Below are 19,380 nucleotides of genomic sequence, written 5' to 3'. Positions count from 1 at the left end.
GCACGGTGAAGGAGCGCGTCGCGGCACGCACCGCTAATGGGTCCGTGCGGACTAGAAGTGAGAGCTCGCATCGCGAGAAGTCGCGAACGAGGCGCAACACCGTTTCCTCCCCAACACAACATCACACGTCGAAATGGCTGTCGTAAGTCATTTTGCAGACTACTGTAGGCCTCCACTGATGCATCGCAGCCGATCACAACTATCGCCGAGAGCAAAGAGCTCCGCGGCCTCAACCTCATCGCGGCGCACTCGCACATCCGTGGTCTGGGCGTCGAGCCAGACACGCTCGAACCGAAAGTATCGTCGCAAGGATTGGTTGGACAGGAAAAGGCACGTAAAGCTGCTGCGGTCATTCTGAAAATGGCTCAAGAAGGCAAAATTGCCGGACGCGCAGTCCTGATTGCCGGGCCACCAAGCACAGGAAAGACAGCCATCGCAATGGGCATGGCACAGTCGCTGGGATCAGATGTCCCATTCACCATGCTTGCGTCGTCCGAGATATTCTCTTTGGAGATGTCCAAGACCGAGGCGCTTACACAGGCCTTCCGCAAGTCCATTGGCGTGCGGATAACGGAAGAAAGCGAGGTCATTGAGGGCGAGGTCGTTGAGATCCAGATAGACCGCAGTGTCACAGGAGTACGTACAAGAAGAGTGTAGGGTCCGGGCTCGTACTGATAATGTGTAGAGTAACAAACAGGGCAAGCTCACGATCAAAACCACCGATATGGAGACCATTTACGACATGGGCACCAAAATGATCGATGCCATGACCAAGGAGAAGATCATGGCGGGCGACATCATCTCAATCGACAAGGCTTCAGGCAAGATCTCGAAACTCGGCCGCTCCTACACACGATCAAGAGACTACGATGCGATGGGTATCGACACAAAGTTCGTCCAGTGTCCCGAAGGCGAGCTTCAGCAACGGCGCGAAGTGGTGCACACAGTCAGTCTGCACGAGATCGATGTCATCAATTCGAGGTCACAGGGCTTCTTGGCCCTTTTCTCCGGCGACACGGGCGAAATTCGGAGCGAAGTGCGCGATCAGATCAACACAAAAGTGGCAGAATGGAAGGAGGAGGGCAAGGCTGTGATTGTTCCCGGTGTTCTGTTCATTGATGAGGTGCACATGCTCGACATTGAGTGCTTCTCCTTCGTCAACAGAGCTCTGGAAGATGAGCTGGCGCCTATTGTCATAATGGCAAGCAACAGAGGTAATACACAGATCAGAGGAACCGACTACAGATCGCCGCATGGACTCCCGCTCGATTTCTTGGACCGCGTAGTGATTGTCAGCACACACGCATACAATTCAGAAGAGATGCAGCAGATCATCTCGATACGTGCACAGGAAGAGGAAGTCGACATTTCTCCCGATGCACTGGCTCTGCTTACCAAGATCGGGCTGGAGACCGGATTGAGGTACGCCAGCAACCTGATTACCACCTCCGATTTGGTACGCAAGAAGAGGCAAGGACCAGAGGTCACCATAGAAGACGTTCAGCGCAGCTTCTCGCTGTTTTATGACCCTACACGAAGTGTGAAGGCAAGTTTGATCTATCAGCCCAATCGCTCTATTGATTCTAATGCGATGCAGTTCGTCAGCGAGTCCGAGAAGCGTCTAATTGGCGACGCAGGTAACGTGTCATTCACCGTTGCCAACGGCACTGAGGCTATGGATGTCTCATGAACGCAAGTAGCTCCCGTTCTTCAAGAGTGTGATGGATTTGGATGAGTCAAGCGTTCGAGCATAGAGCATCCTCGCCGCGTGGTATGCAAAAGTCATGACTTGTAATAACAGAGCCTTTGTTGTCCCCAGCTAGTCGGAGCAGAGCTTACGTCCAACTCTTTGGTGAAGGCAATTTTCACGATAGAAGCCTGTGTGAACTTGCCGCGCTTGGACTGGCTGACGTGGACATCATACGCTACCTGTAGCTTATTATTGCTTAAGCAGTAGCACATACTACACGGCGTGAAACTTGCATTGTTTAGTCTCATGCGACGCAGTGGCGGTTATTGTGAAGATGAGTGCGATTTTCCTGAAGGTGTGTTCAGTAAGGCCGGCTCATTGCCAGACGGGGCCAAGCAGAGTCTAAATCATGACATGTTGAAAAGTCCAAATGTGAAAACGGTGCCTTCGCACACATACGTCACGACCACTTCCAGCCTTAAAAGCGGGGGGCGCTGACGAGGCAATCAAACGGGAACATCCCGTTAGGGACATAACGCACGCGACATGGCTGATTGTGACAACAGGGGTTGCGTATGCCTCACAGAACTAGGCTCAATTTCCCCCATTCACCTCATATTCATCAGAGCATAATCTAATGCCACAACAAAACCGGTTTATGGGCTACATAAGTCTGGCGTTCCTGCACCACCATCTCTCGAGCGGGAAGGCAAATCTTGGTATGGTTCCATGGCTCCGCTGTCGTGTCGTATCGCAATGCTTGATATTTAACGGCCGCGCGTAAGTGGCCGTCCCACATTTAAGCAAGCAATCCGTGCTCGGCACTCGGATCTGACGGCGCTAGACTACCTATTGTGTCGACTTGTGGCTGGAAAGTGCCGACTACTCCGGGGTAACATGGATAGAGGAGACGCGGCGGGAGAAGGTGGGCTTTGTGGGTAGGTGACATGAAGATTAGGCGTGCGCGTCGTGTAAGTTGTCTCATACTCCCTTCTTCTTAATTCTCCATGCTGCCTGCTTGATTCACATTTCCCTGTTACTGAATGCCTATCTGTTGGTTGCACCTGCCGAATCAATTCCTGTACGCTCTTTCACACACGTCAGATAAGCGCGCAACCTCTTCCCACAAACAACATCCCTTGCCGGTTTTCCACATCAACCCACTTATTCCGACTGCTTGATACTCTCTGCTGGCGTCTGACGACCATCTTCTTAGCATCTCATCGATACTGGAGTACCAGGTAGTGACACAGCTTCGCCATGAGACTATCGATATACACAACGGCAGCGGCGCTGTTCGCAAACACCATGGCAGCACCGACATCGAAGCTTGACAGCATGGCAGCACCGACATCGAAGCTTGACAGTTCAGCCACCACATCTGCACATTTTGGGAGCGAGATGGTAAGGAGAGACGGCGGAGATGGCAAGTACTTTCACGAGCCCGGGTAGGTCACCAAACTTGATGAGGTCATCGTTCAGGTCACTCATGCTCAGTAGAGGCGATAATACGCTCGGCCATTATGACAAACGCTACTTTCACGGCGTGGTCTCAGACGAAGAACGAAGAGACACACAAAAGCACATGGTGCGCGCGTATCTCGACTTCTTCCGCTTGAACGATCTTGACACATGGATTGCCCACGGGACGTTGCTTGGGTGGTGGTGGAATGGCCAGGTACATGAATTGTCTCTGGTAGAAGCTTCTAAATACTAACAACCGCAGCGTTTACCGTGGGACTTCGATCTCGACACCCAAGTTAGCGGCGCCACCCTTCACCATCTCGGTGAAGCCTACAACCAGACCAACTACTCTTATACTTCCGACGACGAGCAAGTAAAACGCACCTTTCTCCTCGATGTAAATCCTTGGATCTGGCAACGCGAGCGTGGCAACGGCATGAACATCATTGACGCAAGGTGGATCGACGTCCGTAACGGCCTCTTCATCGACATTACCGGTCTCTCGGAGACACACCCAGACGATCAGCCTGGTGTCTGGAGTTGCAAAAACTATCACCGCTACCGTACCGACGAGCTTTATCCTCTGCGTGAAACAATGTTCGAGGGCGTCATAGCGAAGGTACCATATAGTTACGACAAGATTCTAACGGATGAGTACAAAGAGAGCGCGCTGGTAAACACTCAGTTTAATGGGCATGAGTGGGACCCCAACGCCAAGGTGTGGGAAAAGACGGAAGAAACACTGAGAAAGGAGGAGGAGGAGCAGAAGAAGAAGAAGGAGGAAGAAGAGAAGAAGAAGGAGGAAGAAGAGAAGAAGGCCGTCGAGCAGGCACAGATGGCGTAGTGGGCCAGCTGGCCATAGTACTACATTATCATCTTGGGTTTCATGATTAGCGTTGCATTGCATCGCGTCGGCGTCCTGCGAAGTATTGCTGGTCTAACGTTCATCAAGCCTTGTTTGGTTTAAGAAAAGAGATACCCCAATGTCATGTCCGTACATTTACAGATATGACACCCTACAAAGTCTTTATACAATAATATGACATAATATTGTAGCAACGGAAGCCCATATACTACAACACCCCACCTTACAGTTACAGGCCTGTGCCTCAACGATTGTTGTGAGCACATCACCTACCAGCAAAGCTGCTCGACAACAATATTTCTTCGTCAATTCGCCAATATTCCATCCGCCAGATGCATTACTTCGCATTTCGTCACATGCGAGCAACGAAGAGCAACGAAGGAGACAGGTTCTACCGCATGTCGAGCCCTCAGCTGCGTTGGCTCAAATTGGCCAAACCCTATATCTTGTCAGAACCAAGACATTCGTCTGTAGAATTAGTACCTCACATATTACGCTGAATATCTGCGCGGCTGCACAGTTATATTTATGCATAAGCTTCAAGTTAGAGTCAAGCCTCCAAGAAGCTTCGGTGCCGAACTGAGGAGCAATGCGATAGCCGCAGCACTCTCATTATCTAAGTGCAAGTTCTCGTACTAACGCTGCGTTCATGATTAGATATGGGACGCAGACTACACACGACGATAACACGAGCAGATGCTGCTACATTGAATTGAACAAGATATACGTATCAGGTGCGGTATAATGAAGTGAAGGCTTACATACGAGATGGTGCGTTTGAAGGTGAAGAATAGATAAACCGGTTGTGCGCCACAGGCTTTAATCGATTCTTAGTGTGCGTTTGTAGCTTACAGTCTCTTGATTCCGGTACTAAACAAGGCATGACGTAAGATTATTTCCTGTATTTTGCACGCGGTTTGTTTGTTGCTCGCTTGCTTGCAGCTTCCCTCGTTACACAACCTGCAGGCAGACATAACCCTGAACACGACACAACACGATTTAATTCAAGAACCGTACGCCGCGAATTCCACAGTCTCCAATATCATACGCTGACCTAACCTAAGTCTCATCATGGCGACGTCAAAGCCTAGACGTGGTCATGAAGTCGAGTCACTCCACAACGCAGCTTCGACAGAAGCGCATGCCGAACCTCATGGCGTCCTACGACTCCCAAACGAGCTTTTGGACGCAGTTGTAGTTTATTTAGACCAACCCTCTCTCTGCGCACTTGTCTTGACCTGCAAGTTGACAAAACGATCAGCCACGGAAGCTCTGTATACGGCTTACATCAATCGCGACGCTCCGTCAAAGGCACCTTTTCACTTGTCTTTGCGCACTCTGTGCGAGAGCTCTGAACTCTGTGCCATGGTCAAAGAAATGGATATCCGAGGTTGGCGATCCGAGTTTGAAGTCGCGACCGGTCTTCCATGGTCAGGCGTCACCAAGACCAAAGAAGGAGACAAGGTTCGATCAAGCCGCACTGGACCCGTTTTTGTGTCAACAAGTGTCTCATCGACTACCAAAGAGAGACCACTTAAGTTGTTCGAGAACACCGCTATGAAGATTGGTCTTCTATCAGTGCACAATACTCTTCCAGTCAAGCCGCTGAAGAAGACCGTTGTTGTAGGGTCGACACTCGAGAAGGACGAGGACTTCTTACGCCTATTGAGGCATGGCGTCGAGGACGCACAGGTCATACTGATGCTTGCCTTACTACCTGGTCTTAAGCGGCTTCACATTGATGGCATGTCCATCTATCCAACCCTCGATTGGCATCACTGTCTGCGAAATTCCGATACCGCGCTCCGAGCTCTCCGGGAATTGGACTTACGGGGCAATTCGTCTTCCTGCGGATGCGTAACTCATTGTACGACTATGAGCTTCTTGGAACATGTTCCAAATCTTGAGCGCTTACACGTCTCCCATATCGACGTCAAGGACTCCCGCCAGGTGAAGGAACTGATGTCGAACAAGATGCTTCAAGGTTTTGTTGCGACAGATTGCCGAATCGATCTTCAGATGCTCCAAAACATGCTCTCTGGTCACAAGCTTGTAGAGTTTCGATACAGGCCAGGTCTTGGAGAATTTACTGCAGATGATGTAAACGATTTTACTGAAGATCACATTGTTGACCGTCTACGAGACTCAATGAGATCCCTACGGAAGCTCACTCTATGGGCGACCCGACCGAGTCAAGCTTCGCGCCTCTCACAATTCGACAGACTTGAAACTCTGGAGATGCCGTTCCATCATGGATTCCTGAATGAAGCAACCGGACAAGATTCGCACAGTATTGCCAAGCTACTCCAAAAGCGTATCTCAAGGACCTTGTCAAGCTTGACTCTTCGCTTTGTCACCCCTTCAACGACGGTTCCAGAGACCATGAAAGTCCTCAGGGATCTCAAGCTCCAGGGCCGTTTTCCGGAGCTGAAGATCATCCGACTGAACTTCTGCCGTTACTCCAGAGACCCATGGTTTCCTCCGGTACCCTACGACAACCTCGAGTCAGAAGCCCTAGAGGCGTTTGGGCACATCTTTGAAAACACAGGCTTGCAGCTTGAGCTCTCCCAGACTGATTAGAGCGAACGGTTTCCATACTGTACTGATATTGCCGTGTGACTAGAATTCTGCTTGATGGGTTCTTGTGAGCGAGTGAGTCATGCACTCGAGTCACTGGAAAAACAGGCTCTAGGGCCTAGGCATCTAGTTCCAACAGCACCATTCGTGGATCATTCGCGCAAGGAATAACTCTCTATCAAATCACGTCACCCTCTACTCATCGGACGGAAGCGACGTGGCTTAGCTAGACAGGATAAGTAGCACGTCAACCTGATCATCTTCCACCTTTGTCGCAATATTGGAGTATTGTTAACTTTCCAGTTGTGTTCTGCATGCCACTCGAAGAAACTCTGGAGGACATCTGCGCGTAGGTATCACCTGCAGGAATTTAGCCCCAGTGTCCAGGAAATTCTCTCAGCCTATTCATCTGGCCAAGGAGTAAATCCTGAGCATGCGATACAATTCATGAGTGCTGTAGGTGCTTTAGTGCTCGCTCTAGACCATAGAGGCAATTGTCGTCCGAAGTTGTGGCGCTTTGGCTGACGTGAGTTTCTACCTTCCGTACTGAGAAGTGAGGACATGCGCCCGCCCATACCCCTCGATGAGACACAATGTTATTCATCAGTATTGAGAAGCTGATTTCCCATCCTCTTTCTGTCAACCTGATAGCAATTCCATTCAATCCCCCTATCTCGAATTGTTACCTTCGTCGCGCTTTCCGTCAAGGACGCACCTTAACGATGTGAAGGATCATGAGAATGGACCGTGCACGTAAGCCTTTGTCTGAATGAGGCATCAATCCTGGTAGTATTAAATGAGGTCGCGCCTTGGACTCACAGCTCAGGTACCCAGCTCCGCGCGGAATTTCTAGGTGTCTTACATTTCTGCGTTGTTGTTTGTCTATGATCAGCACTGTATCTCACAGGTTGTTATGACTATCTTACGCGCCCTCAGAACTCTAGCTTTGGTGGGCTGTAGTTCCGCCTTTGTACTTCGAAACGACCGTACGTACGCGATTGTGCATTTGCACGGCCCCGATAGGCACCCGTGATACAAAAATTGACTATTACGCCATAGCACTGCTTAACTCGACGACCGAAAAACCTGCGATCGCGTTTACTGCTTCCACATGGAGGTCAAAGGTACACGGCGAGAGCAGCGGGGACGGGTGGGATATCATGACATCTGGAAGCGACAGCAGAGTTCGCACAGAGCCCATAGCCACTAATGTTGATGTTATCACATCTACCATTGCAGTAGATCTGCAGACAAAAAGCTCTGTCGAGATCATAGACATAGGCACTGTCATCAGTGGCATGTGGCCCGACCGCACTGTTACGCTTACAGTGCATTGGGAAAAGTCGGCTACTGGTTGGGGGGGCACAACATTACTACCAAGCTCCCCTCCGGTCCAGGAGACTGCGCACGTTGAGAGATCCACGGATGGATGGGGAGATGCCCATCATTTGGATCCATACAGTTCTCGAAGTTCCAGGTCGGTCACGGTGGATGTGTCGGATCCGTGGACAAGTAATTTAAGAACACAAGCAACAGCCCCAGGAAGACCTCAAAGTTCTCAGGCGCGGGTCACGACAATACCGAGCAAGGTCATCACTGAGTTCCCACTACCTCCCGCTATAACCCACGACGGGGTAACGATCCAGCCCATCGCTGTGACACACAGACCAACTGTCAATGCGCCGGATGGATCACTGGTGACAACGGACGATGTCAAGTTCCAGGTTGTCATAGGATCTTCCACACTCAGCACTGATACACTTATTACCATCAATAACGTTGTGGTCGGCCTCACATCCGATTCAGCTGGCTCCACTGTGATCCATGTCGGCGATCTGACCACGACACTGCCGAAGCCTACTGCAGGCGAAGTACGTACAGTCGCCAGAGTCACGCCAGGACAACTTGACATTGTGACATCCATCGTTGGTGGAACTACAAAGTATGTCATCGCTGGGCAAACGCTGGCGCCCGGGCAGCCTGTGACAATTGATGACACGCCGATCTCTATCAGTGTAGATGGTGGTATAACAGTACTTCATGTTGGCGATAAGATGGCTACTTTAGTAGCGGCTGCTTCTGACACGCAGATCCTCACAGACTGGCCTAGTATGAGTGTTGGAACCCAAGGGACTATCCCACACACAAGCCCAGTCAGTTCGAGTCCAACAAGCACGAGCTCCGCGTTGTCACGGTCAAGCATTGCGAGCGTATTTCTGGCATACTACACGTTGGGTATGGTCATTTTCGTAATCACTACCTGATTTGGATCGGGAAATTTGTTTGAACGAAGAGAAAACTTAATTTCAAGCCTCGCGTCTACCTAGTAGCCGAAAATGCGACAGCTTGAGAACCATAAATGATGACATGGGGGATATATATGAGAACTGACGACAAAAACTGAGAGCAAGAAAAAATACAAAGAAGGACGCTACACTTCTCAAGCGTATCCGTCTACAGCGAGTCTTCCAGCAACACTTCTTTTCAACGGTGCCTCATCACTGCACACCTTCATGTAAAGGTCCATACCTGTGCCCTTACCCGGGCAAGTAAACACCGGATCCTCGAGACCCAGCTTCTGTAATGGATAATCAACGTAGTACGACTGCGTTGGGCAATAACTTCCGGCCGCGCAGTTTGCCTTCCCACACTCTTGCTCTGGGCTGTCCATTGCCAGACCCTTGTCGTGCCCAGGACAGTCGTTGGCGCTCTCGCCCTTTGCGCAATCGACGAAGGAAATATCGTACCAGATATCACCACCCGCAATGCTGTACTCAAATTGTGTGTGTTGGCCGCCAACAAGCTGGTTGGTCTTGCTGATCTTCAGCGAGGAGCCGCAACCGTTGCAGGCGCTGCGGAAGGGCTCGGAATACTTCGTGCGAGCGGGAATATGGATTGGGCCTGAGGAGTAGCCCTGGTCGACGCTCCATAGCCAGATGTCGTACGAGCAGCGGTTGCTAACAATTGCATTGCCAATTGCGGTTGCAAGACCGGCTTGCATTGCAGTAGCGAGTATAATAAATTTGGCCAGCATGATTGATATTGGAAAAGAGTGTGTGAATTTGCTTGTTGAATCAATTTGTTGAACGAGTGTAGGATGCAATGAAATGAAAGACTCTTTGAGATAGGTATCGATGGGTAATGAGCGAAATGGGGTTTCTTAACATGGAGTCAATATCAAGAATTTGATTCAGAGATATAAAGAGTGATAAAGCAGAAATCGAAACTCTGGTAGACAAAGAGTGTATGCAACCGCGAAAGAATCCGACACAGTGCTCAGTGACTGAAAGACGTTATCGGCTATCCTTTTGACCAAAATTTGAAGACAATGGACGCGTCTTGGGCTATTCTTGGCTAAGAGCCCATACCTCGACACGCTACACAACGAAAACAAAGACAGGCGGTCTTTGTTCAGCTCAGCCCAGCATTGTTACTGATGACGGATAGGAGATTACGATGTGGGTGATCTTGGATTTGATCGGTCAGGCAAATGATGCAGGGCGTTCCAATCATGATTTCAAGCTGTTGTGACGATATGGAGACTTGGCTGCAGCTTCAGGTGGCATGTTTTTTGGTGTCAGCAGTCGTGACGTCTGTTTCCACGGAGTATACTATACTAACTTTGTCTTTGACTGAACGTTCTCGTGATGTCAATCTAATGGTTATATATGAGCTTTATGGGCTACCATATGATACAGGAGCAGCTTTAGTCCACTTATGATACACGTGGCTTTCGCCTTCAGCTGAGCATTTCGTGTTCAGGCTACTCGCACTGGGGGTACTGGGCGTAGGAATAAATCTGGCTCGACTCTAGTAGTCAACTCCGCAGCAATCAGAACATACGTAGAAAACGACATGGTAAATACGAGCCTGATTTAGATGTCGAGAACCCATGAGTTGACGCAACGTGGAAGCTGCAGGTAGTGAGACCTGCATATCTAGAACATCAACGCGATTGCAATGACCGTAAAGCACACTATAGCAATATTAGAGAAGGAAGACCTGCCAATCACCACTCCGAAGATACGAATTGGTATGTGGACCTGAAACATAGGCGGCATGATGATTTGGCATGTTCGGGAGGAATGCCACATGAAAGATTCAGCTGTCAGCTGGGGTCTCGCGAAAGCACACATCGATTACCATGATATCTTCTTGTTCTCAAACAGCTTAACATCTGAACAGCATAGACAACAAATTACTGTTGTTCATGTAGATGTCTTGATGGATGGCCTTTGTGCCAAGACGTCTAGCCGAGAGCGGAGGGATGTTGAAGGCGTGACCTCGAGCGACGACCTCGTCTCATGCAACACATCGACGTTCTGGATTGAATGAAGCACGCGACTAATGAAACAGCAAGGCCGGCACCGCGAGACACTTGCGATGGGTGATGTCTTCGTGTTGACGCGCGCGTACTGTTCCCCACTTGCAAACTCAGCTTGCCAGCAACACGATGTGAGCGAGGCTTTTTCAAGCGACCGAGACGCCGATAGGAAGAGGCCTTCCAAACGCTAACGAGCATACAGTCTCGTTCATGTACTGCTTCTAGCAGCGGAGATACCCACCATCGGCCATACGACTTACCTTTTCGTCCAACACATGTAAGCTAATAGCTGCGACCTGGCCCAAAGACGCGCTGGACAGTTTCTTTTGGTGACGCGGAGTCTTAGAGGCCGGATAGTCCGCCCGTCAAAGTCATCCACGTGCATGAGCCGCTGCAGTCTTCGGTGAAAAGTCGTCATGATGCAGATTGGACGCGCGTATAATATGCTGCGGGCAGACTCTGCACGCAAAAAGCGAATCGTTACGAAGGCTTGTTCCGACAACAGTGGAGCTAGGTAAGTAGGTAGCCCCGGAAGACCACCTATTTCACAGAAGGGCGATCATGGTAGGCATTACCGAGCTTCGGGATGCACTACTGCAGGTCCTATCTAATCGATACTGGAGCGTCTTATCCTCCACACTTGACACAGTTCCAGCGTCTCGATTTACGGTCGATCAGTGACACGATGATTGTGATCCCACCTGATGCGTGAGTCGGGGCTTCAGCAGATGTCACGCCAGTAGAAAGGTGTGGATATCTCCGCAAGGTTACATACCTGGATCAGTTAGGTGTGCATGCACTACGAAAAAGTCGACAAACAACATCTTTCTGATAGGCTCGTCGACAAACTTTTCAGCGAGACCGCGCTCAACACCAGTGCAGTTTCCTCGGCTCAACTCAATTGCCGCCGGGAGGTTGACTCGCAACACTACTGCTGTACAGTACAGTTGACCTTGAGATTGACCAGGACCATTCATGAGATGTCGAAGCTCGAATAATATCTTCTTGCTGCCTCAAGTGCGGCCAGAGGCCGGTGCTTCATCTTGTAGGAGATGAGGTTGAAATAAAAGCAAGGTCGTGCGACAGCGGGTAGCAAGATTAAACTTCGGTGGGAGTCCTTGCAACACCCCTCAATATCACCATTCGATTATTCGTCACGTCCCCATTTTTCACAGGTCGAGAGATGACGTATTCCACGAACGTCAGGCAGATTCTCAAACCATCAGCTATCGATGGGAAGCCGCTGTACTCCACAGGATGACTGGCAACAGGTGCTTGACCACGTGTCGCTTTGCCGCTTGAAAGTGGTTGGTGACACGACCGTCCGTTCACCGGAGTGTCATGAGGCGCTGTGGTGTTGTTTCGTGTCCGCTGTCGTCCGGCGGCTCAGACTCCATAGCTAGAAACGGCCAACGGGCTACCTACCGCGAACATCTCCCATCTTCCCCGGCCGACGTTGCCAGCGGGATCTTGAATCTTCAATCCAGGTCGACGTTTCATCGAGACTATCGTCCCGTGTGCAATCCCATCCCGGATCCACCTCTGAGGGCTCGACCTTGAGTCTCGAACTTCTTTGACATCTCCGCACAGACTGGACAATCATCTCCGCCACCTGCCGAGCCACAGGTGTTGAGCACCCAGGCTGAAACCAAGAGTTGCTGAGTCGACCTGTTGTGCACGTTTGCACAAACGGTCACCAACGTAATAAGGTGCCGCGCTAACTGTCAACTTGAAACGCGGCCCAGTCCGAACCACGGATGTCCTACGAACGACCAATGAACAAGACGCAACGAGTCGAAATTCACGAGGACTTTCCTCCCCAGAGTTAGCGCTTCGTCTAGACTTCCTGAACCACGCGTTTTGTGAACACACTTTGTGCATTTACCCCTGCGCAAGCCTATGATCGCCCGTTGTTGCCCCTGATGCCCGCCAGGTCCGGCTTTGTCAACGAGGCAACAAATCGAAGCGCCCGACACACGCAGGAGGGCACGATGTCATTGTTGCGCTGCACTTTTCAGACACTCCGCTGTATCATAATTCACAGCCAGTCCGAACAAACAAAGAAGTGGACTCCGAAACAATGAGCGTGGTCAGGCGCACAAGTTCAACAAGGACGCTGACAATGAACGTCAAGCCGCAGGAAATAAAATGAAAGGACCCAATCCGGTTACCACAGACTCAGTGGGGTCACACTTTTCGGCTCGAAGGTGTTAGGGCCAGGCACAAGAGCATCTGCGGAGACCGGGGCCGTGGCGCTCGCATTCATCTCGCGCAAGCGCGGCACGGTCTTAGTGCCATGTGCGTATAAAGTATGTGATCCCCTCCCGCCACAACTTACCATTCCAGGTCTGCGACTTCCAGGTTATCGACGAATACACTCATTCAAGTCACTCTTTGACACCACGTTCACTAAGCCCTTCGGCATACACTCACTCAACGAACAATCCACAAAACCAACTTCGTCTAACCGACCAGTTCACTCAGTCAACTCTTCCAACCTCAACCAACAACTTCAAAATGCGCGCCTCCACTGCTATCCTCGCCCTTGCCGGCTCTGCCCTCGCGGCCCCCAGCTACGGCAGGCCCGAGTACAAGGAAATCAAGAACGTACACGTCGTTTACGAGACTGTCGTTCACACCGTCTACTTCACCGGCAAGCCGGAGGTTGCTAAGCCCACCAAGGTCTCAACCCCCGTCTACGAGGCTCCTGCCGTAACCACCATTGTCTACGAGGAGAACACCCCTACTCCCGCACCCCCTGCTCCCAGCAGCGTGGTCGTCGAGTACTCTGAGGCCCCTGCTCCTGCTCCCTCCAGCACCCAGGCGGCTACCTCCGCCGCTCCCGTTCCCACCGCCTCCGGCTACCAGGGCGTTGTCGACACATGGCGTGCGAAGATGGGCCTGAAGCCCCTTGCCAACGACGCCAAGCTCGAGGCCAACGCCATGGACACCGTCGTCTCCTCCAACGGCCAGATGGTCCACAAGCTCAACCCAGGCTCTTTCGGTCAGGTCCTTGCCCCCGGCAACGCTGACGACTTCGAGCACGTCTTCGTCGGTGGCTGGCTTTGCGAGCTTCCCGGTCTTCCCGGTCTTGATGGTGTCTGCGCCACTGCCTCCGACGGCTGGGCTTACAACGGCCAGACCGGCCACGCTGAGATCCTCACTGCCGACAACTACTCCAAGATCGGTTGCGCTCTGCACGCCGGTATCTGGTGCTGCGATGTCGCGTAAGCGACATGCGCAACACAGATGAGAATCCGGGGGCGTTGGAGGCATCATCTTGGCTTGGAGAACAGCTCGCATAGCACGCGCTGGACACTTTTCACTTCTTCTTTTATATCGTACAGTCTCTGTACGTTTCTTGTTCACCTTAGGGGCAGCATTACGCTGCAATTGACTATTCACGAATTATGATCCCAATTGGCATCTTATCTATCGAGTGACACCATATGTGATGTTATTTCATTCCCCATCTTCTGCCATCAAATCAACAGCTCGAACAGCATCCGCAGGGTCCATTGTTCACACAAAACTATCCGATGAGGGACGGGACTTCTGTCCGAGTGGAGAGGAGGAGCCTGGCACCCCTGACAAAACACCCCAGCGGCTGCGGAAATTAAGCGTCAGACGCCTGGGCGACCGAGGTCCATGCACAGCACCGTATTACACAGGCCAAGCGGACCCGACTCGATAGCTACCACCGAATCGTTAAGCCCCAGCCCCGTCACTTGGAACGCGAGCTGAGCGACTAGAATAGGGTTCTAGTGCGCAACGCCCACCACACATCAAAGCGCCCTCACCACACATCGTATGCTGAGCCACGAGCCCGGCGCGTCGTGTTCTGGTGCTGCACAACGCGTGGACACTTGTGCACGGGTCGTTCGGTACGCCGCCTTGCAGTCAGCCGGCCACCCCGGCAGCGCGGGCGCCCGACAACACAACGAGACCCCAGCGCTGTGCTCGAGCTGTGTCCATCACAATTTCGCGACCTTGCGACCTAATTTACAAGGTTGACATCAGCGGCGATCGAATATTCTGGGCTTCGTTGACAATCTGCCGCCCTGGCTGGCGATCATTGCAGATGCATGCAGCAGAGCCTCTGCTTGTTACCGGTTTCCGGACGTGGAGGGGTGGAATTGCCTTGACGTCGTTGCCGATCTGATCATCCTGCGCTGAGTTCTCTGCGAGCTTGGACATCGCAGTGACAAAATCGCTCGGCTTCTGGAGAACTCTTTCTCACCTGATCATCACAAAGGCCTTTGGAGCAGATGTGCCAAGCTGTGCAAGACTACCGAGTATCTTACTCTAAAAGTAGAGCTGCCCCAAGTATTGAAAGCTTCCTAACAATAGTATGCAGGCGAGTAGTCCACAGTATTTGCACTCCTTTTCTGCAGCGTGATGGAAGACTTGACCCCTTCGGCAGTCGGGTAGCGGCCATGCATTTAGTGGCGTTAAGGTATACCCTTACGCTACGATGTGGACATTGCAGCTATCGCATAGAATCAGGGAGTCTGCAAACTTGCGCGCTTTCGTTCGTGACGTTCAGCACGGGGTACTTTCTTGACCTTCCCGCATCTGGGCATTTGTAATTCTTGGACGGAACGAGCCTAATGAAGCGTTGGTCTTGTTGTGTCGAGGACTCGCTCGACTAGCCTTTGGCTTGTAACGGATGTTGGACAGGCCGACATGGCTCGTGAGCTGATTTATGTTCGTCTAGGTAGCAATAGGTACGCCATAGTAGTGTGGGCGTCGCAGACTGGACATCGTCGCCTGAGCCCTGCAGCATATGAAGTGTCTTTTGAAAGCTGGCTGTCAAACGCGTTAACAGTAGCACCGAACTTAAGGATTGTTAGGTTGATACAGGGTTGAGTTTGGATTGACTATTATATACAAGGATACGGAGAGAAGCCACAATACCGTTGACGATTTCTCGCAGTTGTTGCTTCCAGAGGACCTGTTCATGTCGAGGTCCGCGTTTATCGATCGCAGCACTCACGATTACTGCCCGTGAAGGAGGGAGCCAGCTGTCCCTGACAAGGTCGATATTGATACGACCCGTGGCATTAATAAGAAGCCAATTTCATGCTACCTGCCTGGTATAACATTGTGTCCACACTCGCTGATAATTTGTGTCAACCTATGCCAACCTATGCCGAACAGTGGCGGCCTGATGTGTTCCTCAATCAAACACTGTATAACTCCTATCACGTCAATATCCTCACCTAGAAAAGAGCCCGACAAACAAAGACAGTGGGGATGACCAAGCCCAAGAGGAAACAACGTGTATCTTCAAGCACTGCCCTTGTGATCGCGCGTCAAGTATATCCGACATCGAGCGTGACCACCACACTTCAAATGGTGTATTTAGAACACAGACCGCAACTCATGTAGTACCAGCCTACAGTAAGACATGGCAGGAAATTGATGATGAAGCCTGTATCATCAGGCAAACTCTGCACAACGATCGTCTGAGCTATGTTCGATTAATGTCAGTAGTTAGGGGCAATCACTCTCGATAAGGCCCACAGTACCGGACCCATGGTGTCTGGACAAAGCTCTTCCAGATATGAGGGTCGAAGACCAAGCACGCAGGACGTGCGTTTTGAGCACTTTGAGCACCAGTCGCCCAGGAGGAGACCAGGGCTACGACCACATTGTGGTGCTGCTTTTACGATGTTCCTCCAGTTACTACGTTAGCACTCCTGGTCAGCGCTTCTGAAATTATTGTACCGATGATACTGGAGTGGCACTCTCCATAGCCTCACCGGAAACCTGTGGACTTGCCTTACCCTACCTGTCTCCGTGAAGTCCTCGTGAAGAAGTATACATCAGATTGAAATCAGTAGAGGGCCACACGTTTTTTCTCGAAATGATAACACCAAAGGGATAGAGGATCAGGCTCTAGGATGGCACGGGAGCCCCGGCTTCATCTTTCATTGTTGATGGCATGCATCTTTTTCATGACCTGGTCATGAAATTCGTATGTACCTGTTCTTCAGGCATGGCCTCGAGCTCATGCCGATCCAAGAAACTCCAAAGTTCAAGCACTAAGGCGTTGACTGTGTAAGAATGCCTGTCCAAGCCGCTCAAGTGGGTGTAAGATAGCAAGAGGACGAAAACCTCATTGGTCAAAATCAACGCTCGAGCAAAAGAAATTCCATCCATACGTCGAGACCGCACAATTCTCGCACATCCTTAGCGACAGTCAAGATGTTGACTCCGTACATGAGCACGTCTACTGTGCGGCAGGCTGGTCGAACTGAGCACCGCCGCGGGGCCCTCCACGACCGCCACGGAAGCCAAAGCCTGCTCGACCGCGACCACGACCCCTGCCACGGCCTCGGTAGCCACCTCGGAAACCATCAACGCTTCCTTGGCCGAAAGTCTCCATATTCTTGCTTCGCTCAGCCGTACGGAACTCCTGGCCCCGGCGTCCGGCAGCGTCATCTCGATCCTTCAGCTCCGAAGAGATGTTGTCAAAGAAGCTAGAGGTCTTGTTGTAGGCAGCAGGAGCTGGAATCACAACGTCATCTGAGGCATCGGCGGCACCGTTCTGTCCGTTTGCCGTCGCATCGATAGTCGTGGGTACACCTTCGCCAAGCGGCGACCCCGACGCAATGGCTTCCTTGACCATGTCTTGCTTGTTGAACTTCGCGTTCGCAGCATCGAAGTCGTAGTCTGTGGTGGGTACTTCCATCTTCGGCTGCTGTTGTTGAGGCTGCTGCTGGTGATGAGAACCCCCTCGTCCTCCTCGACCGCCTCTGCCGCCCCGACCACCAAACCCAGCACCTTGGCCAGGGTTTCGCGGCTGGCGAGCGTGCTGCTCACGTTCACGCATGCCCTCTACCTTCTGCGCCAGGTTGTTTGTGGGGTCAGCCACCGGGGCCTGGGTTTGACCTCGGTTCTGCATGTTGAGCTTGGCCATAGCCTCGGCGACGGCAGCAGTAGCTAGTTGAGTAGCATTGTTCTGCTGAGCAGCGGCCTGCTGAGCCTGCTTCGCAGGCGCAGAAGCCTGCTGTTGTGCTCGAGGGGCCGATTTCTTTGCGTTCGGGCTGGCAATAGGCACCGCTGGGATGATGCGGCCACCCTTCTGACCACCTGGCGTCTTCTGCGCACCACCCTGCTGTACGGGCTGGGTGTGCGGCGGTGCCAGAGCAGCTGCAACGTCAGGCTTCGACTCTACGGGCGGCGGTGGGGCCTGCTGAGCGGCAGGTGCGGGCGCAGGAGCTTTTCCAGCCTGCTTGGCATCCGCCTTGGGCTCAGCTGGTTTAGCAGAACCGTCAGCCTCGGCAACGCTGGGCTGCGCAGGTGACTGTCCCTCGTTGGCAGAAGGTCCAGCTCCTGCTGCGCCTCGAGGACCTGTTGGTGGCTGGTTTTGGTTCTGGTTCTGGTTCTGATTCTGGAAGCCAGGAGGACCCATGGGCATGCCAGGAGGGAAAGGACCAGGAGGGCCGTTGTAGCCTTGTCCCGGTGGGAACCAGCCCGGAGGTGGAGGTCCATACGGCGGCATGCCAAACCCTCCAGGGCCTGGTGGGAACGGACCTGGGCCGCCAGGAAAGCCACCCTGTGGAGGAAAGCCTCTTCCATATGGACCTGGGCCGCCGGGGCCGAAGGGAGGGTAGCCACCAGGAGGGAACTGCCCTTGCTGTGGGAAGTTAGGCGGCCCTTGTTGCTGGCGCTGTTGATCTTGTGAAACGTCCTGACGCTGCTGGCCTTGTTGTACCTAATGCGCACGCAAAGTCAGCCAAGGAATATGCAGAAGCTGAACAACAGGTGGGGTGCGAATGAGGTACTCAGAAGGAAGGCAACGGAAAATATCCACATGGTTTTGCGCTCTCGGTGGTTTGTATGATTTACATCCGAAAATTTTACATCACTGGACCAGAAGGTGGGAAGAGGGTGGTGAAGACTTACTCCGATGATGGCTGGGTCCTGGGGCATAGCAGGAGGGGCCTTTTCTTTGGTTTGCTCCTCGATGCGCAAGTCTTTTACATCACTGCCTCTGAACACAATCTGCTCGTAGATGACATCTGATGGCGGGTACTCGTCTTTGCCACCCTTGCGGCCCTCGGTACCAAAGGAGCGCACATTGTCTAACGAGACTGTAGATGCTTCTGAGTTGATCTCAACGAGAGTACCGACATAGCTGCGACGCGTTAGTGTGTGCGCCCAATGGCTTCTCGATGGATGCTTACTGACCGGATATCGCTCTTGGAGATGAGCGATATGCGAGAACTACGCGTGGCACGTCAGCGGGAGCTCCAGCGTGATGGAACCAGCTGCGACTGACCCGATGAACTCGGACATGGCGACGGACTGGGTATCAAAACAGATGTAAGAGATGAACTGAAGCTCAATAGAAGAAAGAGAAGTAAGGGAAGTCGTACGGTAGTCGTGAAGAAGGGGTGTTGGGGGTGGCTGTGGTGTGAAAGGGAAGAGCTTGTGTGGGAAGAGAAGCTG

General features: G+C 52.0%; 7 protein-coding genes across 7 annotated transcripts; 5 read left to right on the top strand and 2 right to left on the bottom strand.

Annotated features, from left to right (window-relative positions):
• The first annotated feature begins 99 nt into the window (after positions 1 to 99).
• On the top strand, positions 100 to 2,134 carry C7974DRAFT_385646 (TIP49 C-terminus-domain-containing protein). The gene is made up of 4 exons (XM_046140973.1): positions 100 to 142; positions 190 to 636; positions 686 to 1,546; positions 1,598 to 2,134. Exons 1-4 carry the CDS (start codon positions 134 to 136, stop codon positions 1,688 to 1,690), a joined length of 1,410 nt encoding a protein of 469 aa, XP_046001543.1. The 5' UTR covers positions 100 to 133; the 3' UTR covers positions 1,691 to 2,134.
• A 701-nt stretch (positions 2,135 to 2,835) lies between these two features.
• Positions 2,836 to 4,090, top strand: C7974DRAFT_104316 (LicD family-domain-containing protein). Its single transcript, XM_046134899.1, has 3 exons — positions 2,836 to 3,138; positions 3,191 to 3,368; positions 3,417 to 4,090. The coding sequence occupies exons 1-3, from the start codon at positions 2,951 to 2,953 to the stop codon at positions 3,996 to 3,998; spliced, it is 948 nt and encodes a 315-aa protein (XP_046001542.1). The 5' UTR covers positions 2,836 to 2,950; the 3' UTR covers positions 3,999 to 4,090.
• Positions 4,091 to 5,012: 922 nt separating this feature from the next.
• Positions 5,013 to 6,798, top strand: C7974DRAFT_104282 (uncharacterized protein). Its single transcript, XM_046134898.1, has one exon. The coding sequence runs from the start codon at positions 5,091 to 5,093 to the stop codon at positions 6,597 to 6,599; it is 1,509 nt and encodes a 502-aa protein (XP_046001541.1). The 5' UTR covers positions 5,013 to 5,090; the 3' UTR covers positions 6,600 to 6,798.
• A 376-nt stretch (positions 6,799 to 7,174) lies between these two features.
• C7974DRAFT_104274 (uncharacterized protein) lies at positions 7,175 to 8,948 on the top strand. The gene is made up of 2 exons (XM_046134897.1): positions 7,175 to 7,582; positions 7,656 to 8,948. The coding sequence occupies exons 1-2, from the start codon at positions 7,510 to 7,512 to the stop codon at positions 8,858 to 8,860; spliced, it is 1,278 nt and encodes a 425-aa protein (XP_046001540.1). The 5' UTR covers positions 7,175 to 7,509; the 3' UTR covers positions 8,861 to 8,948.
• An 88-nt stretch (positions 8,949 to 9,036) lies between these two features.
• C7974DRAFT_430978 (uncharacterized protein) lies at positions 9,037 to 9,597 on the bottom strand (the record flags this gene model as incomplete). Its single annotated transcript, XM_046144743.1, has 1 exon — positions 9,037 to 9,597. One exon carries the CDS (start codon positions 9,595 to 9,597, stop codon positions 9,037 to 9,039), a length of 561 nt encoding a protein of 186 aa, XP_046001539.1.
• A 3,522-nt stretch (positions 9,598 to 13,119) lies between these two features.
• On the top strand, positions 13,120 to 14,263 carry C7974DRAFT_104243 (uncharacterized protein). Its single transcript, XM_046134896.1, has one exon. The coding sequence runs from the start codon at positions 13,438 to 13,440 to the stop codon at positions 14,149 to 14,151; it is 714 nt and encodes a 237-aa protein (XP_046001538.1). The 5' UTR covers positions 13,120 to 13,437; the 3' UTR covers positions 14,152 to 14,263.
• A 2,501-nt stretch (positions 14,264 to 16,764) lies between these two features.
• Positions 16,765 to 19,377, bottom strand: C7974DRAFT_385623 (Scd6-like Sm domain-containing protein). The gene is made up of 4 exons (XM_046140972.1): positions 19,211 to 19,377; positions 19,120 to 19,155; positions 18,835 to 19,066; positions 16,765 to 18,643 (listed from the first exon to the last, which is right to left on the bottom strand). Exons 1-4 carry the CDS (start codon positions 19,225 to 19,227, stop codon positions 17,156 to 17,158), a joined length of 1,773 nt encoding a protein of 590 aa, XP_046001537.1. The 5' UTR covers positions 19,228 to 19,377; the 3' UTR covers positions 16,765 to 17,155.
• Between the last annotated feature and the right edge of the window lie 3 nt (positions 19,378 to 19,380).

This window comes from Boeremia exigua (genome assembly GCF_020726555.1).
Source record: "Boeremia exigua strain MPI-SDFR-AT-0100 chromosome Unknown C7974scaffold_2, whole genome shotgun sequence".
Lineage (NCBI taxonomy): Eukaryota > Fungi > Ascomycota > Dothideomycetes > Pleosporales > Didymellaceae > Boeremia > Boeremia exigua.
This window is presented reverse-complemented; position numbering and strand designations above follow the sequence as displayed.

Excerpts from the sequence above, each read along its gene's own strand:
- C7974DRAFT_104243 (XM_046134896.1), top strand. The coding sequence starts at position 13,438 with ATGCGCGCCTCCACTGCTATCCTCGCCCTTGCCGGCTCTGCCCTCGCG.
- C7974DRAFT_385646 (XM_046140973.1), top strand. Across the intron at positions 637-685 it reads TAGACCGCAGTGTCACAGGA|AGTAACAAACAGGGCAAGCT; the intron begins GTACGTACAAGA and ends GATAATGTGTAG. Across the intron at positions 1,547-1,597 it reads ACCCTACACGAAGTGTGAAG|TTCGTCAGCGAGTCCGAGAA; the intron begins GCAAGTTTGATC and ends AATGCGATGCAG.
- C7974DRAFT_385623 (XM_046140972.1), bottom strand. Across the intron at positions 19,067-19,119 it reads ATCTCCAAGAGCGATATCCG|CTATGTCGGTACTCTCGTTG; the intron begins GTCAGTAAGCAT and ends AACGCGTCGCAG. Across the intron at positions 18,644-18,834 it reads AGGACCCAGCCATCATCGGA|GTACAACAAGGCCAGCAGCG; the intron begins GTAAGTCTTCAC and ends CGTGCGCATTAG.
- C7974DRAFT_104282 (XM_046134898.1), top strand. The coding sequence starts at position 5,091 with ATGGCGACGTCAAAGCCTAGACGTGGTCATGAAGTCGAGTCACTCCAC.
- C7974DRAFT_104274 (XM_046134897.1), top strand. The coding sequence starts at position 7,510 with ATGACTATCTTACGCGCCCTCAGAACTCTAGCTTTGGTGGGCTGTAGT. Across the intron at positions 7,583-7,655 it reads CTTTGTACTTCGAAACGACC|CACTGCTTAACTCGACGACC; the intron begins GTACGTACGCGA and ends ATTACGCCATAG.
- C7974DRAFT_104316 (XM_046134899.1), top strand. The coding sequence starts at position 2,951 with ATGAGACTATCGATATACACAACGGCAGCGGCGCTGTTCGCAAACACC. Across the intron at positions 3,139-3,190 it reads AAGTACTTTCACGAGCCCGG|AGGCGATAATACGCTCGGCC; the intron begins GTAGGTCACCAA and ends CATGCTCAGTAG. Across the intron at positions 3,369-3,416 it reads GGTGGTGGTGGAATGGCCAG|CGTTTACCGTGGGACTTCGA; the intron begins GTACATGAATTG and ends TAACAACCGCAG.